The 19,001-nt window shown below is 40.4% G+C and overlaps 1 protein-coding gene across 3 annotated transcripts in view; it reads left to right on the plus strand.

The window, feature by feature from the left end:
* Positions 1-19,001, plus strand: part of SGK3 (serum/glucocorticoid regulated kinase family member 3) — a 125,307-nt gene that overhangs the window by 51,166 nt on the left and 55,140 nt on the right. The window contains exons 2-5 of one of the 3 annotated variants that reach the window (XM_073631760.1): positions 8,144-8,263; positions 12,911-13,116; positions 15,046-15,129; positions 16,345-16,417. In XM_073631760.1, coding sequence (XP_073487861.1) covers positions 13,039-13,116; positions 15,046-15,129; positions 16,345-16,417 — 235 coding nt within the window. In that variant the 5' untranslated portion in view covers positions 8,144-8,263; positions 12,911-13,038. Of the gene's footprint in view, positions 1-6,808; positions 7,003-8,143; positions 8,264-12,910; positions 13,117-15,045; positions 15,130-16,344; positions 16,418-19,001 lie in introns of those variants that run through there. The other 2 variants (XM_073631761.1, XM_073631759.1) reach the window with 2 other exon arrangements.

Genomic DNA, 19,001 nt, shown 5'->3' on the forward strand with positions numbered 1-19,001 from the left:
CTGTACTGATTTGCTAATAACTGATCTGATGGGGGTCATCAGTAGGGGCTTCCCCTGGGATGTGCTGGGTTGTTTGTGCTTAGTGTTCTACTCCTGCATGTGACACTATAAACCAGTGATCAAGATCGTAAGATCTCCTCTGTGTTCTTCAATGAATGCAGATAAAATAATTTTATCTTGAATACATAAAAATTTTTTTTTTATATACTTATTACTGAAATCTTAGAAATTACTTAAAATTTGTGAGATGGAAAAACAAATTAGGAACACAGCTGTCATTAGAAAAGCATGGGAGCTGTCATTTGTTGTCATGTTTCTGAAATTACCCATTGATTGGCCATGTCAGACTTTAATTCATTTTAATCACAGACCTGGAATTATTCTTGTAAATGACTATTGGCAGTCTTTATCTGCATGCTTGTTCCAGATTAGTAATACCAAAAGCATTGAAGCCAAAGCATCGACACGATAGCCAGGGAATAGCATTGGCATGGACATTCACGTATTTTCATATTCTCAACAAATGGTTAAAAGAAGCGCTTGTAGCTGTAGGCACTGTGGAGTAATTCATCCTCACATTTTACAGCAGCTCGCCCTTCTCTCTCCACTAGTATTAGCTTTCCAGCCTTTTAGTCTATAAAGTATACTCAGGAGGTGCTCTGAAAGACGGAAATAGGGAGGGGAGAGTGATGACCTGGACAGCTTTGGCACTTCTTTGAACTGCTCCACAGCAGCATTAATAATGGCATTACTGACATTAGGCAACACAATAATTTACTCATGTGATTAGCTATAGTAATGTATTTACTTGTACAGATCAGGAAGAGAAACAGTTGTGTATAAAAACTGAACTGTGGAAACTGTGGAAACTCTAAAAGTGAAGTGACCATTGGAAATCTATGCTTTAGATATTTTGCTTGCTAATACTGCAAGTGATTCTTCCATTCTCCTTAGAAGTACCGCAAGCGCCTTATCTTTGGGTAAGTAATTTTGCTGTCCGGGTCCATGAGTGAATGAAAGATCGAAGATGGGTAGATAACTATTTGCCTAGGGGCCTGACAATGGGCTTCATTCTTTGGCACAGGTACTTTCCATGGTATAACATTTTAGGTAGGAAAAGGTAAATATGAATATGTTCAGTAGGGCAAGGAGATAGATAGATAGATAGATATATATATATATATATATATATATATATATATATATATATAGTTGGTGCACTAATACATAGCAATCCTAGCACAGTTTACTGCAATCATATTAGTGAAAGATAAATTCTCATTGGCTGATTTGAGGCACTGCACTTTACTTTAGGGTTATTGTTATCTGATGGTTTGGCAGTCTGAAAGCAACTGTGATCCAACTGGTCAGATTATAACTGTCAATGTATTTTAGTGCAGATTTGAAAATAATAGAAATGAGACACTGTGTAAAATCTACATAAAAACAGAATGCAATGATTTGTAAAACTCATAAACCCACATTTTATTCACAATAGAAAACATATCAAATATTTCAAGTGGAGCTCCACCTATAAGGGGAAGCTCTGCTTGTTTGCAACCTCCACCGCCACATTTGGCACTTTTTGGGGCGCGTGGCTACCTGGTTTTTACCCCCTCCTTCTCCGCAGTCTTCTGGGACACATCACAGGTCCCAGAAGACTATGGGGCCATTCACAAGGCCCAGGGTGACTTGCACACGCACAGTAAGAAACCAGCTGTGAAGGGGCAAGTAAGTGTCCTTATACTAAAAGTCAGCAGCTACAGTATTTGTAACTACTGACTTTTCAGTTTTGGAGAGAAAAATAAGGTCATTTTGAAATTATTGGCAGCAACAAGTCTCAAAAAAGTTGTGACAGAGCAGCAAAAAGCAGGCAAAGTAAGTGTTACATACAAGGAATAACTGGCAGAACATTTTGCAACTAATTAGGTTAATTGTCAACAGGTAAGTAACACAATTGGGTTCTAAAAAAGCACCTTGCAGAGTCCAAGTGTTTCAGCAGTAAAGATGGGCAGAGATTCATCAATCCGGGAAAAGCTATGTCTAAAAATTGTCAAAATAAAATTTGCAAAGACTTAGAAATATATCATGATCTACAGTACATAATATCAAAAGATTCTGAGAATCTGGAGAAATCTGCGCAAGATACAATGCCAAAATGCAATATTGGATGCCTGTAATCTTCGGGGCCCTCTGATGACATAGTTTGATGTGCCATCCAAAAATGCAAGCTAAAGCTCTGTCGTTTAAAGAAGAAACCATATCTGAACATAATCTCGACACACCTCTGTCTTCTCTGGGTCAAAGCTCATTTAAAATGGCCTGTTGCAGAGTGGGAAACTGTTCTGTGGTTAGACAAATTTAAATTTTGACATTTCTTTTTGGCAACCATGGACACCTCATCCTTTGGACTAAAAAGGAGAGGGACCTTCCGGCTTGTTATGAGCGCTGCGTTCAAAAGCCTGCATCTCTGATAATATGGGTGTGCATTAGTGCTTCTAGAATTGGCAGCTTGCACATCTGGAAAGGCACCATCAATGCTGAAAGATATATCCAAGTTTTAGAGCAGCATATGCTCCCACCCAGATGATGTCTTTTTTTCAGAGATGGCCTTGCATATTTCTTCAGGACAATGAGAAGAGCATGGCTTCGGAGTAGAACAGTTCGGGTGCTTAACTGGCCTGCCTGAAGTCCACACGTTTCACCAATTTGAAAATATTTGACACATTTTGAAATGAAAAAAACGACAAAGAAGACCCAGGACTGTTGAGCAGTTAGAAACCTATATCAGGCAAAAATGGGACAAACTTCTTCTTCCAAAACTTCAGCAATGATCCCCTCAGTTCCCAGACGTTTACAGAGTGTCGTTTATAGAAGAGGGGCTACTGCACCATGGTAAACATGGCCCTGTCCCAACTTTTTTGAGATGTGTTGCTGCCATCAATGTCCCAATTACCTTATTGTGTTCTTAAAATGGTACATTTTCTCAGTTTAAACGCTTGATATAATTTCTATTGTTTAGAAAATATGGGTTTGAGATTTGCAAATCATTGCATTCTGGTTTTATGTAGATTTTACACTGCGCCCCAATATTTTTTTGGAATTCGGGTTGTACAAGGGAAGCCCCAGAAAACGAATACAGTTTACCTTCTACTGTATAAGATGGGAAATTAGGTGCTCAGGAAAAATAAATAGTCTCATGTACCTAGATTTTATTATTTCTTCATAAATGAGATTTTACAATACAGTTTTCTAATGAATATGAACTTATTGGATGTTGCATAATTTACTAAGGAAGACATGGGTTTTTGAATAAATGTTATTCTACCATTACTGGAAATTTCACAAGAATCTGATGAAGGAATTGCTGAACAGCAAATGTAACACTACTACAAATATAGTACGGGAATTACCAGCAGAACCTGGATGCTGTCCAAATCATTTCCAGTGCTTCTGTCTAGTCTGAAGAGTATGGCAAGAAAATGTAAAGGTGGCAGAAAGTATAATCATTGCTTTTACACCTGTGAGCTAGCTTTTTTTTATTCAACTATTTATTGCTTCAGTAGGAATTGGTGACATCACTGAAATGAAGGCCAACGGTTCACAACTGTCACCGATATGTCTCATTTGTTCTGTTGTTACTAATAAAATGCTGAATTTAAAACTGCTTATAGGTGACCATGATAGGTTTTTATTCTGGTAGACTGTAATGAGCTATGCCTGATAAAATGCCGTTTAACAAGGGTTGGTGATGGCAATAGACTGGTTCAAAAAGTAAGGTGACATTTGTAACTCTCTAATGCCCTGTACACACGGTCAGATTTTCCAATGGAAAAAGTGCAATCGTGTGTGGGCTTCATCTGACTTTTTCTGTCAGAATTTCCGACACACAAAGTTTGAGAGCAGGATATAAAATTTTCCGATAACAAAATTTGATCGTTTAAATTTCGATCGTGTGTACACAAATCCAATGCACAAAGTGCCACGCATGCTCAGGTTAAATTGAGAGACGAAAGCTATTGGCTACTGCCCCGTTTATAGTCCAGACGTACGTGTTTTACGTCACTGCATTCTGAACGATCGGATTTTCCGACAACTTTGTGCGACCGTGTGTATGCAAGACAAGTTTGGCCCAAAATCCGTCGGAAAAAATCAGATGGATTTTGTTGTCGGGATGTCCGATAAATGTCCGATCGTGTGTACAGGGCATTAGTGTACTGGCTCCCTGGCCCTTCATTGTTGCTGTAAATCATCAGAGCAAGGGTCAGTATTTTTCTTGATGCTTATCTTGTGTTTATATTTTTATCACATTCCAGTACAATCCAAGGAGAGTATATGGCCTTGGCAAGGCCCAAATTATGGCCTTGGCAAGGTAAGGCCCAAATAAATGTGATTTTGACATTACACGTGACAGATGGATTATGGATGGAAGCTTATTAACCACTTAAGGACCGTGTCACGCCGATATACGTCAGCAGAATGGCACAGCTGGGCATAACGTACGGGTACGTCTCCTTTAAGACGTGGCATTGTGGGTGCGCGGCCGCTGCAAGCTCTGTGAATGTGACCGCGGGTCCCACGGAATCTGTGTCCGCCAGGAGTCCCGCGATCGTCTCACGGAGAGGAAGAACGGGGAAATGCTGATGTAAACAAGCATCTCCCCCGTTCTGCCTAGTGACAGGACACTGATCACAGCTCCCTGTGATCAGGAGCAGTGATCAGTGTTGCGTCACGCGTAGTCCATCCCCCCCACAGTTAGAACACATCCCTAGGACACACTTAACCCTTTCAGCACCCCCTACTGGTTAACCCCTTCACTGCCAGTGTCATTTTTACAGTAATCAGTGCAATGTATAACACTGATCGCTGTATAAATGACAATGGTCCCAAAATGGCGTCAGAAGTGTCCGATGTGTCCGCCATAATGTCACAGTCACGATTAAAATCGCTGCTCGCTGCCATTACTAATAAAAAAAAAAATTAATAAAAATGCCATAAAACTATCCCCTATTTTGTAGAAGCTATAACTTTTGCGCAAACCAATCAATAAACGCTTATTGCGATTTTTTTTTTTTTTTTTTTTTTTTTACCAAAAATATGTAGAAGAATACATATCGGCCTAAACTGAGGAAAAAAATATTTTTTTTTATATTTTTTGGGGGGATATTTATTATAGCAAAAAGTAAAAAATATTGCTTTTTTTTCAAAATTGTCTCTTTTTTTTGTCTATAGCGCAAAAAATAAAAACCGCAGAGGTGATCAAATACCACAAAAGAAAGCTTTATTTGTGGGGAAAAAAGGATGTCAATTTTGTTTGGGAACCACGTCGCACGACCGCGCAATTGTCAGTTAAAGCGGGATAGAAATCAATTGAAATCGCATCTTGTGTTCAGATGTGTGTGAATACTGCTTTTTCTGTGTAGATTGTTACATATTTCACCCCTCCTGCTCCTCACTACTTCCTGTCTAATGTCCAAAACGCATTAAATTTGCATTGCAATCGCACTGTCTTTAGCAATGTAAAATCGCACTGAACTCCAGCAAAAATCCACATGAGAATCACACCCATTCGCATTGTATAAGCGTAAACCCAGACTAAAGGGGCATATCTCACAAAGCAGCAGCTCATTTTCCATGTGGGTGGCTAACAAGGGACCACAAATGCCCTATGCATTTGCCCACATGCCCTGCATCCTTGCTGCTGGATCTCATTTCTTTTATATTTGTCTTTCTGGTAAACAAAAAAAAGAGTTGTGTTATTACTGAAAATAAATGTCTTTTATGTAGATAGGTGTTTTCCTAGAAATGGTCTATTCTAGTACTCTTAACTGAAATTCCAGCACTTGAATGCAATATGTCTGGGTGTGTCCTTTTTTCATCTGAATTCCAGAACAGATGTACATCCCGCAGTACAGCCGCTTGTATCTCCATTCAGACATCTCAAATATTTAATTTGTGGGAGACAAAGCATGCTGATTGTGTATGCATAGTGCATAAGTAGACAAACCTAAATGGATATATTGGTTTAGAAAACAATTTTTTTTGCTGACGTGATAGTGTCCTTCAGTTGCTTTCTTGCAGCATCCATAGGGACTTTATCAGAGCAGTTTTGTTTTTTGTTTTTAATTAGTATTATTATTTATTTTATTTGTAAGTAAAGTAGCTAGGTACCATATAAAAAAAAAACAACTTATGCCACAATAAACAGACAATGACACAGATGCAAAGTCTAGATGTTACAAATGCATAGTATATGTTAAACGAGACTGAAATCGGGTAATGCAGAATGACTTTAGTAATCAATGACACAATCAAGTATCATGAGCTAGCTCTATTCATAAGGCCTCTTGCACACGATACTCCTGTTTGAGCATCTACTTTTTCAGCCGCTTTTTTTTATGCACTTGCGCGCATTTTAGCGCATATGCGTTTGCGCAATTTTCCCGCAAATTTGAGCGCACATGCAAAAACGTATTCTCGCGTTTTTGTTCTGCACAATGTTTGAATGGGGCATTTTGTGCGCATGAGGCATAAATTACTGACCAAAAATGCAGATTTTTCTATTTTTTTTAAATTTATATCTTATTTTTTTTTTTTTTAACTGAAGAATGCACAGCACTTGTTTACGCACCTGTGTGCATAGGTGCATTACAATTAATGGACTGTATTTTAGCTCAGTAAAAAAAAAAAAAGCTGTACTGAGCTTTTTTAAGCTGCCTAACTGAGACAGCAGATGTACAGAGTTTGTATGGTTTGCTTCCTCTATCTTTTGGGACCTGTCTAACCAGTCAGTGTGAAAGTACAAGCCCAGACTGATAGGCAGTTCTAAAACACCTCTTACCAAGTGGGAGAGAAAACAATGACTGTCTGGGTCAAGGATGGGACAGGGGGTAAAGTAGAAGGAAGGAGAATGTAGGGAACAAGAACAATCCCCCAACCAACAAAATAATCTAATAAGAGGAGAAGTCAAGGGTGGAGTGCACTGGAAAGGTAAAGGAGAAGGTAAGAGGGGGGAAAGAATGAGTAGAGTTTGGGAGTCCAGAGGGGGAGAATCCATGAATCCTGAGACTAAGCTGTCAGTATGTTAAGAGAATGATTGTCAATTAGCAATGTAATTCATAAGAGTAGATTAACTTCTCAAGCAAGGGAGTTGAGAAGTTATTATTTTTTATTTATTTTTTTATTTAGAACACAACTTTTCAATGATATAGAAGTGAAGCAATAGTAACCCCAGGCAGCTTCACTCCAGTTAACACCTTTTATTGTACAAGAATTTTTAAAAGCATAGAAATTGCAATGAAAATTGGAGGGCGGGGCTGTTGACACATTTTACGCTATATTAGCACTTGCTCATAACACGACCTGTTTTATGAGCTTTCAAGAGATTTCCTCTCACTGTTTTTTGCTATGAAAGTGAAGGAAAATCTCCCCAATGGGACACAGATGGCAAAACAACTGACAGGGGTTCTATCCTTCCACTCTATTTAAAATAAGAAAAAAAAGTTTTGTCTTTTAGTGCTACACTTTTTAAAGTGTTTCTAAAGCCAAAACTTGTTCTTGTAGAGTGGCAAGGCGACAGAAACCTTGTCAGTTGTGGTCATCAACCCTGTCCTCAGGACCCACTAACAGGCCAGGTTTTATGTATTACCTTGGGGAGATGCAGACTAGAATACTGCAATCACTGAGCAGCAAATGATATCACCTGTGATGTATTTCAGTTATCTTGCAAACCTGGCCTGTTAGTGGGTCCTGAGGATAGGTGTTGATGACCACTGGGCTAGGGGACAGATTCAGATTTAGAATACTTTATTAACCCCAAGGAAATGATTAGAACCGAAATAAAGAGGAAAAAGTTCAAATGTGGACATATGTTCTGGTGTCAAGTGTCTAAGAGGGTATTTCCCCAAACTTTGGAAACATCTCCTCTCACTTCCTCTTCTACTTCTCACTTTAGGAGATTTTGCTAAAGCTGAAGTGTGCAAAATGTGGTGCAGCTGTGCATGGTAGCCAATCAGCTTCCAACTTCAGCTTCTTCAATTTAGGTTTTAACAATAAAACCTGGAAGCTGATTGGTTTCTTTGCAGAACTGCACCCAGATTCTGAGTCCTCCAGTTTTGGTAAATCTCCCCCTTTGTGTCTACAGGACAGGACGTGAAGGGAAAATTTCCCAGTGGGACACAGATGTAAAAAATATCCAAAACGAAAAAATGAAGATTTATTTTAACGTGTCTTCAATGCATTTTTAACATGTCCAGGCAAGAAGGTAATTGTACGTTAGTTAACTAAAGGTATTCGTGGAAAAGTTGAGCTCTGTTTTAAATTTAGCAGGTATAATTGAATGGGCTTTTCTGCCACATCAGCAGTAGAAGAAAGGTGGTGAGGCAATAATAGCCACCCAGGACAGGAAGTCGTCCCACAGCAGCAAAAAGGATTTTGAAGGTGTCGGAGGTCAACAGAATTTACTTTTCTGAGCTCACAATACATAATTGAATAGAATATTCAAGTTTTGTGTCTATTTACAGTGGTGGGTGTTCTTACTGTAGTCAGGTCTTACACAGTATATTAAGAATGGTTTTCCTTAGGCAGTTCTACAAGGACTGGTGACTGAAGGTGGTGGACTCTTTTCTTGAGTAAAGACTTGGTGTGCAAGGGGAAGGATCCCAAAAGCAGAACATATAAAAAACAGATTTTATTTTATTTAAGGCCTAACTGCAGGGTGAATTTGATTTAAATCAAGTCGATTTAAATTACAATTAAAATCATGATTTAAATCACTAGTAAAATAGCTTGATTTAAATCATCATTTTTAAAGAGCAACTGTCATCTCTGTCCCACGGTGGCTCCACCAACAGTCCCATTCACTTTAATGGGATGGCTGGTGATGTGGCAGTGATGCAACAAGGTGAGGGACGTGGCAGCAGCTGGTGAGTGGATGCCCGCTAACAGGCGCTGCCATGATGGATCTGAAATGACAGGTGCACTGTAAATGTAAGGACTTATTCTTGCTGGTAGTTGGAATCTTTAACCACTTCCAGCCCACGGACGTCATATGACGTCCTGGGCTTTGGGCGGGTATATCTGAATGATGTCTGTAGTTACAGACATCATTCAGATATTGCCGGTTTCAGCCGGCGAATCTCTACACCATAGGAACGATCAAAGCGGCCGTTCCGCCGGTTGATCGTTCCTATGGGGACGTCCCCCCCCCCTGCCGCCCTCCGGTGCTTGCTCCGACTCACCGTTACGATCGGTGAGGCAGGGAGTGGATCCGCCGGCACCGGATGTAGATCATAGAGATTTCCGGCGGACCAGATGGTCCCCGGAGTCTCTATGATCGTCAGAGGCCGGGCGCGATGTTATGACGTCACGCCCGGCCTCTCCATTAAAAAAAACGGTGCCGCTTCAGCTGGGAAGCGCCGATCGTTTTATTTATTTTTTTTTTTTCAGGCTTCCCAGCCTAGTGGTGAGATATGGGGTCTTATTGACCCCATATCTCACTATTAAGAGCACCTGACATGTCATATTGCTATTACAAGGGATGTTTACATTCCTTGTAATAGGAATAAAAGTGATCAATTTTTTTTTTTTTTCAAAAAAGTGTCAAAAAAAATAAAATAAAATATAATTAACAATAAAAAAAAAAAAAATTTTTAAAGCGCCGCTGTCCCCGTGTGCTCGCACGCAGAAGCGAACGCATACGTAAGTCCCGCCCACATATGAAAACGGTGTTCAAACCATACATGTGAGGTATCGCCGCGAACTTTGGAGGGAGAGCAATAATTTTGGCCCTAGACCTCCTCTGTAACTCAAAACATGTAACCAGTAAAAAAATTTCAAGCGTCGCCTATGGGGATTTTTAAGTACCGAACATTGGCGCCATTCCACGAGCGTGTGCAATTTTGAAGCGTGACATGTTAGGTATCGATTTACTCGGCGTAACTTCATCTTTCACAAAATGCAAAAACATTGGGCTAACTTTACTGTTTTGTTTTTTTTTTTAAACACAAAACAATTTTTTTCCCCAAAAAAACGCGTTCGAAAAATTCCTGCGCAAATACTGTGTGAGATAAAAAGTTGCAACAACCGCCATTGTATTCTCTAGGGTCTTTGCTAAAAAAACATATATAATGTTTGAGGGTTCTATGTAATTTTCTAGCAAAAAAATGATGATTTTTACATATAGGAGCAAAGTGTCAGAATTGGCCCGGTATTGAAGTGGTTAATATTTGCAAACAAAATGAAGGTTTTCTATTTAGAGTAATAAGCTGTCAGGTGAGTAAAACAGCGATATCAGAACCCGTTCAATCATACAGTTGTGTACATAGATTTGCAAAACAGTGGCATAAAGGAATATTCCTTTGTTTTATCTCATGGTTACTGTGAAATTGTGTGAATGCATCGATGCAGTGCATGTTATCTCAGCTTGCAGAGCTTGGATTCATTGAATGAGTTTACCAAAAATGTAAATATTGCAGAATATACAGCCTCATGCTATATAACTAAGCTCCATTTCATGCTGAATAAACAAAATTATTAATGCATCTTAAATAGAAAACTATTTTTAGATTAAATTTTTACTCCAAAAGCATTTTATTTAAAAAAAAAAAAAAAAAACGATTTTTAAATTTAAAAAAATCAGATTTTTTTTTTCCAAAGAAATCATTGATTTATATCCACCCTGCTTAACTGGCATCTGTAACAATCATACTAATTACCTCTCAAGATCCCTCAAATTTTATCAATCCAGTAAATGCTTTGTAGCAAGGCCTGATGAAGGAGGCCCTTTTTAAATGGTGTGCGCCCGATTCAGACATCTTCCCCAACACGTGCTGCTGATGAATGAAGCTATTCTTGCATTTTTAGTTGGTGTTAAATCAAATGGACACCTTTCTAGTATTTAACCATTGTGAACTAGCCCTTACACCTCTTGCAGAGGGACACCTAAAAACGCCATATTTTTAGGTATTTTTGCAGTTTTTTTTTTTTACTGATTTAAATGCAGCCTGTTGTCTTAATTGGGCGCCTGTACCAGGGTGGATTTGATTTAAATCAAGTTGGTTTAAATCACAATCTAAATCATGATTGAAATCACTAGTAAAATAGCTTGATTTAAATCAACTCTATTTAAATCATACATTTTAAAGAGCAACCGTCATCTCTGTCCCACAGCAGCTCCTCCTCTGACCGCTGTTGACTCTCCGACAGTCCCATTCACTTTAATGGGAGGGCTGGTGATGTGCCAGTGACACCACAAGGTGAGGGATGTGGCAGCAGGTAAGTGGATGCCCACTAACCAGCGCTGCCATGATGGATCTGATATGACAGGTTCTCTTTAAATGTAAGCACTTATTCTTGCTGGTAGTTAAAATCTTTAATATTTGCAAACAAAATGAAGATTTCCTATTTAGAATAATAAGCGGTCAGGTTAGTAAAACAGCGATATCAGAACCGATTCAATCATACAGTTGGCAGTGTACATGGTTTTGCAAAATAATGGGATAAAGGAATATTCCTGAACTTTGTTTTATCTTATGGCTACTGTGAAATTGTGTAAATGCATCAATGCAGTGCACGTTATCTCAGCTTGCAGAGCTTGGATTCATTGAATAAGTTTACCAAAAATGTAAAGATTGCAGAATATACAGCCTCATGCTACATAACTAAGCTCCATTTTTGTGCTGAATAAACAAAATTATTAATGTATCTTAAATAGAAAGCTATCTGTAGATAGATTTTTACTCCAAAAGCATTTTATTAAAATTTGATAAAAATAAAAAAAAATCGATTTTAAAGCGGCATTCCACCCATATAAAAGTCAGCTAAAAAAAGTGTAGCTGCTGACTTTTAATAATTGGACAATCACGTGTCCCACGGTCCAGAGATGCGGGTGAACGAAGCCCCGCTCCTCTCCCCCTCCTCTCTGCGGCTTCGGCATCACTACTGTGAGTGCCTGGCTGTGGCTTCACAGCCAGGCACGCACTGCGCATGCGTGAGCCGCGCTGTGATTGGCCGGGCAATCTTCTGGGACCTGTGACGAAGATTGCAGGAAGGGAGGGGGAGAGGTGAACTTCCTTTGGGCGCCGCGGAGGGAGTGGGAGCTGAATGCCTCTAAAAAGAGGGTATCCCCCCCTCAAAAAAAAATGACATGCCAAATGTGGCATGTCAGGGGGTCACTTAAAGCAGTAGTTCCATTTTTATATTTTTTTAATTTTTTTTTTAAATCATTGGTTTATATCCACCCTGGCCTTTACACACAAGTGTGTAAACTTGAGCTGTGTATAGATCAGTAAAAAAAACGCAAAAACCTGCGTTGTTGGACAGTATTTTATGTGCAAACGACCAAACCCAAGAAAATCTCAAATAATTTTAGTGTATGCGTATGTACGGATACGCTCATTTATTATACAGCCCACGCGTTTTTACGCAGGAACTTTTCTGAAAGGAATCTGATGATCATTTATCGGTACTGTATGCAAGTACCCTTAGGCCTGATGTACAAAGCAAGCTTTTTCAGATCAGTTTCCATAGCATGCCTACACCAAAATCTCTGAAAACCAATATCTGATTGGACTGTAATTTCTTGGTAATGGTGCCCACACGCAGGGTGGTCATAGCACATGGTGCATCCAACAGTAAAACCATTATCTGGCTATTTAGTAGTAAACGGCATTTGTCATTACTTCCAGCGCTTGTTATGACACAATTAAGTTTTACAAAATGATGGAACAGGCAACAAACATTCCCTTTTCTGTGAAGAAAAGGTGACAAGCATTTCGGCATATTTTGGCCAAGCAAATTGTTTTCCTCTTTCAAGTGTCTCACTAAACAAGGCTATTAGAGTCACACTGCAGTGCTAAAAAAAATATTTGACAGTTAGATGGTAATTCAATGTGTTTATTTTACTGTGCAGGTTCCGTCATGGAATGAGCAAGCTGATCCTAGAACATGGGCATTTTGTAGCCAACATCTCACATGCACATTGAATAAACCTTCCACTAGGAGGCCTCACAAAAGATCCATATGAAGGAATTCTAAGCAATGGATCACAAGATCAGCTGCCCCAATGTATGCATTCCTAGCTCTGATGAGCACCGAGAAAAAAAAAAGAGATTTACTGTAAGTACAGCATTTTATATTTTATTTTTACAAAATTTTTACTTTTAAAAAACTTTACAAAAATATAAAATAAGATATCAAAATAATAATGCAAAAGGTTAACTAAAACAAATTAATACAATTAAAGGCTTTGTTTATTTTTTTCAATGACTTAGTACTTCACACAACATATAGGAAACATACAGTAAGATATCTTCACTTGTAGAGCTTTTGAAAATAATCAGTTTCATGAAATTAAACCATAGTTCAAGGAGAACAACGTACTCCAATTGTTAATTGTGGACAAGGGAAATTTTTTGGCTGGATTTTTGAGGGTGCCGACAAAAAAAGAAGTAGTAATTTCAATACTCCACAATAGGTATAAAAATGACAAGGTTTTTTATTACATACAGGACATAGTTAGAAAGTTTTGGTATAAGTTATGTGCACATGTACAAAGAAACATCTGAAGTTCAAAACAGTTCACAAAATGTAGTCACTCAGCAGTAGCATTGGAGTGATTGTCCCGACATGTTTCGCCCATATTGCTACTTTCCAATGTCCAATTGTTAATATTTAAGCGTGGATGAATAATATACCCAAATCAAGATTAAATAAAATTTGGAGTAAAAGATCTGCGGATTTTCATCCTTCCATTTTCGGATGAAAAACGGACATACATGTATCTCTATGGAGTGTCGGATGTCAGCGGTGACATGTCCGCTGACATCCGACCCGAAAAGTGTAACGGAGGAAAACCCTACTTTTCCATCCGTTATCGGATCGGGTGACGACGGACTCTACGGTCCGTCATCATCCGATCCCCCATAGAGGAGAGCGGTGCTCTGACAGGTCCGTCGCTGCACAGTGTGCAGCGACGGACCTGTCATTTTCCTGCTCAGCGGGGATCGGCGGAGCATTCCCTGCTGAGCAATCGGGTGTTCACGGGGCGGATCATCACTGATCTGCCCCGTGTGAAAGAGCCCTAAGTCAAATGCTCAAAAGGGCAAGTGTAAAGGTAAATAAATGGAAAATAAACTATAAAAAGAAACCCCTAGTGGTTAGTTTCAAGGCCCCCCAGTGTGTAGGTTATGCTTTCATTGTTTAATACACTTATCTTGTTCCCGTGTCTTCTGGTCAAGTGATATGCTGGATCCCCTTCTTCCCTCAATTTTTTCAGTGGGTGTTGCTCAGAGATGCAAAAAGTAGCACTGACATGTCGACACCAATTTCTGCATGGATACATAGTGAATGCAGGGCTTTGTTGAGACGCCCCCTCAAGGGGTGGGACCACAATGCCCTGCATTTACAGTAATATCCTCAGTATTTTAGTGATGCTGGCTTTTCAACCCAAAAGACTAAGGGCATCTTGTGACAGATGTTGGGCTGGCGAGCGGGCGTCCTAGGCAAGCTGCATTTGCATGCAGACCACCCTAGGTAAGGCCCCAGTTTGATGCTGAGCCTCCATATCTGAAAGAACTAAAATCCAGTGAATAAAAGGGGCAGGCCAGGGAGAAGAAGGCTGGTGAGGAAAGCGGTAAATGATGCTGTATTTCCGTAAACCAGGAAATGAGTCGAGCTCTGTCTGACTTGCTGCAGGTTCTAATGTACACTTTGAGAAGCTCACAGTGTGCAGTGCAATCAGAGTATAAGCAATTTCAGTACAGGAGAGGAGCTTGTAGAACTGTGCAAAACTTAGTGCTGGAGCTCTACTTTAAGCATGGGTTGTATAAGTCTAGACTTGCCTATAGCTGAGGAAATATTTGCTTGTCAACTGATCACAAACGACTTTGCTACTTTGCTATCATTTGCATACTAGAAGCTTTCTTACAAAGCCAGGAGTGGTGTCTGTCCTGTAGCATTATGTGTCACCTGTTCAAAAATTACTGTAGATAAATAGCAACTGATGATATTTGTGAATGGATTAAATTAATGTTTTTGTCTTGGCAGGTGTACAAAGTAATAGTGTCCATGGGACGGAATGAATGGTTTGTGTTTAGGAGATATGCAGAATTCGATAAACTTTATAACACGGTAAGCTATTTCTTTGAGATTTGCTTGTAGATATGTGTGTTGCATTCGGGCAGCCCATTTAGTTGAAGGGGCACCATACTTCCCCAAAATGCATATCCTCTGTGCTACTACCATATGCCCCCAATTGGGTATCCCAGACCCAGCCATCCAATCATTCTGAAAATGACTGAATCGGGTGATAATCCCATGTCTGTGGGTGCTGATGTTGAGAGGGCACAGTCTATACTCTGCTTGTCTCTCTACCACAGGGCTGCCCAACATTTTGAAGAGCGAGGGCCACTACAGCAACTTGGTACCCGGTCGTGAGCCACAATGAGCGGAGTGGGCAGATGACAGGTCCATGTCCACTCTGCATATGCAGGGCGGACACAGTCCGCTCTACTCTGAGCCCTCTGATCCATACAGAAGGGGACGGATCTCCTTTTGTTTTTTTTTAGCGGATTGGATTGGAGGTAGGCGGGTGTAAACGGACACAAGTCCACCATGGAGGTGAATGAATGGTCCAATTGGGTTGGACTGATCGTGTGATAGGGGCCTAAGGCTGCTTTCACACATATGCATTGCCGTTTACCCGGCGCAGTGAGTGCACCTGTGTCTTTCCTGCGGGTTAGCTGCACTTTGCCATAGACTTCTATTCTATCCTGCAGGTGTGGAGCACTTTCTGAAAGCTTACCCAATCCGCAGGTAATAACAGTAATAAAGTCTATGGCTCCGTGCAGGTAACCCTCAGGTGCACTGTGCTCCACCTGCGGATCAGTTTGAAAGCAGCCCAGTAACCACTGCAGAACAGATATGCCCATATATACACTGTAGTTTTAGTAATAAACTTCCCTTTAAAAACAAACAGTCTTCCATTCAGTTATCGCCGGCTGTTGCTGGCCCAGGCAGAGTGCATTTGGTATCACTCCGCCTGTGACAGGAGCCGGAACGACACAGGCTTATGCGGCTCTCTCTACCGCAGGCTTCATTCACAACACTGATGCCCTGAGATGGCAGGTCGGCAATCCGCTATCTGGGCTTGCCAACCCACCATCCCAGAGCAAGGAGGTTGTGGGCCACATCAGAGGGTTCCACGGGCCACATGTGGCCCCCGGGCCACTGGTTGGGCACCCCTGCTCTACTACTTGCCCATGTCAACTGATTTCTGCACTGAATTTGTTAACATTTGTCTAAATCCTGTGACTATACTGATATTTTTAACTATTATTCTGTTAGCTTAGAAAACAGTTTCCAGCTATGAACCTGAAGATTCCTGCAAAGAGGATTTTCGGGGACAATTTTGATCCAGGTAAAACAAATAATCTTTGGTGATCTTTGGTATATGTTTTGTTGTCCAGAGTAATAAATTCACCCATTGCTCATGTAACAGGCACGCTGTCCCTGATTTTATGTGAGAAAACCATAGACACTATAACTATAATGTAAAGGTATTACATATGCAATTCCTCCTTTTGGCCACAAGATGGAGATATGGAGATGTTGACCTTTTTTTCTTCTAGAACTTCCAGAAACACAAAGCACACTGGGAAGTGTAGTTTGTAAGCAGCATCTGGACACTGCATTTGCTAGAGCTAAACTGCATTTCCCAAAGGCCCGGAAGCATGGTGGAATGACAGGGAGAAAACTACAGCCCAGCATGCTCTGTGGGGGAAAGGGAGAGTCAGGAGCCTGGGAAAAGGATTGTTGAGGGGGGTGCTACCTGGAACAAAGGAGAGCGAGGACACTCAGGAGCGATTACTGTCTGGCACTGAACTTCTAAGGGAAGCAGAAGACCAGAGCTGCTGCCAGTATACATCCCATGCTGTGTCAGTCTGTGCAGAGCTGTGACCAGGGACAGAGTGGAGAGAGGACTGTGTCGGGGGTACCATCAGAGGAAAGAAAGGCGCCCTGCCCAGCACTATACCAGAGAGAACTGACGGACAGAGCTGCTGCCAGTATATGGTTCTTGCCATGTCACCGCGGGCAACCAAGAGTCACTGAGACATTCACCCAGAGGGGTAACTGCATCACTAGGTCTGGTGAGAGCGCCTGCCAGCAATTAGCTTTTACCACCCTTATAGACTGAGCCATTAGGAGCCACTTAATCAGCTTCTCCGTAGCTGGAACATGGCCTGCAGGCCTTACTGACTGCTTTAAACACTATCCAATGTTTTAGCCGGTTGAAGAGTCAGGACTAAAGACTGCCCCAAACCATTGTAGCCTCAAAGCCATTTAAAGAGGTGCCTCCTAGGAGACGCTATGCTACACCCCAGCCAATCCCTTGGAGTGCACTTTAAAGCAGAGTAGCGTTCATGCCGATTATACTGTATTTAATGTTTATTTACACTGGCTATTGCTGGCCTGCTAATATCAGTATTGATTCCAGTTAGCGATAAAGAAGGTGGTCCTTAGTAATTCTAGCGTAGTTACTACTCTGCTTAGCAGATTACGTTCAACTTTATCTGATGTGTGCATCCATATTCTGCTGCTGGTTATGCCAACATAATTTGTAAGTTTATTTTAAACTGGATGTGTGTCTTTTTAAGCGGCTTTTTCTGGGGTGGCTCCTTCCTAAGCTGACCATACACATATATAGATTTTTTTTTTTCTGCTCAACCTACAGACTGAATGGAAAAAAATCAAACCAATTCCTCCATCTAGGCTACAGAGCGCAAGTGGCTGAATCTCCCATTATGGCCATTGTATTTTGACAGCTGACCGGCACTGGCTGTCAATATACCAAAACAACGCCTGCATTGGATTGGATGCAGCCACTTCTGATGCCAATTTTCTGCCTGGCTCCAATTAAAGAGTTTGGACTGGAAGGTAGCTGACAGTGATCACATTTTGGCCGGTTCATCAGACAAATTCAAACATATGGCTAGTTGAAGTCAGTATTGACACCTTTTGGGATTTAAAAGAACATTCCTTTTAACACATGCTTTCACACGTATTTTGATGCAAATCTGCATTTTAAACTCATGCTTTATACTGTCGTTTTTAATACAGTTGGTGTTTCTAGGCTTGAGTTGTTCATTTTTTGACACAGTGTGACAGTATTTAAACCCCTGGTAGATTTTTTTTTTTTTTTTTGTTCTCTGTGTCCACCATGGGTGGACTCATCCTCTCTATTTGGCCCAGTAAACCTTGTCACCAGGACAGAACCAGACGAGGAGGTGAGGGAATCCTTCCAGTGGGGACAGTTTTGTAAGCAGGGATTTTCCCTCATGTTAGAGACATTTGCTTTCACTTCCTCCTGTGTCTTGAGGGCAGATAAAGACAGAAAAAAAATGACATGATTTTAACTAACTAATTTTAACTAATAATTTTAACTAGAACAGTTAACAGAACCGCGCTAAAAAAAAATTAAAATTATAGTAGATAAAATTCCCATAAACCAAAATATCTCAAATAATGTGTTAAAATCAAAACAACATATTATATTCCAAACCCAAATGTCAACACAACATGATTGTGATTAATTAAATAGTTAATGGATATTGTGACTGTATTAAAAAACTTTAAGGCAAATAGATTGTAAGAGGTGATAAAAAAGAATAAGTCCGTGACTGATAGTGATTTCAAATGAAAACAGTCCTTATTGTAGATAATTCCACCAGTAGTGATTGAAGCCTTAATGAACAAAAACACCTCGTGAGAAGGATCCACCACCTATAAAGATGTACGCTTACCAGAGGTAAGCTTAATCAAAGCTTATGTACAAAATCCACTCTTCGGGGACACCACCATCGGTCTCAGCATGGAGGGAGGATCACCCGGAACTCTCCGTCATAGAGGCCAAAACTCAGCAAAGGGAACCCAGGGAAATGAAAGACACATCCTCCATAGTGTGAATCCGCATAGACAATTTAATAAGCAAAAGTAAAAGTAGC

This window comes from Aquarana catesbeiana, linkage group LG05 (genome assembly GCF_042186555.1).
Source record: "Aquarana catesbeiana isolate 2022-GZ linkage group LG05, ASM4218655v1, whole genome shotgun sequence".
Taxonomy (NCBI): Eukaryota; Metazoa; Chordata; class Amphibia; order Anura; family Ranidae; genus Aquarana; species Aquarana catesbeiana.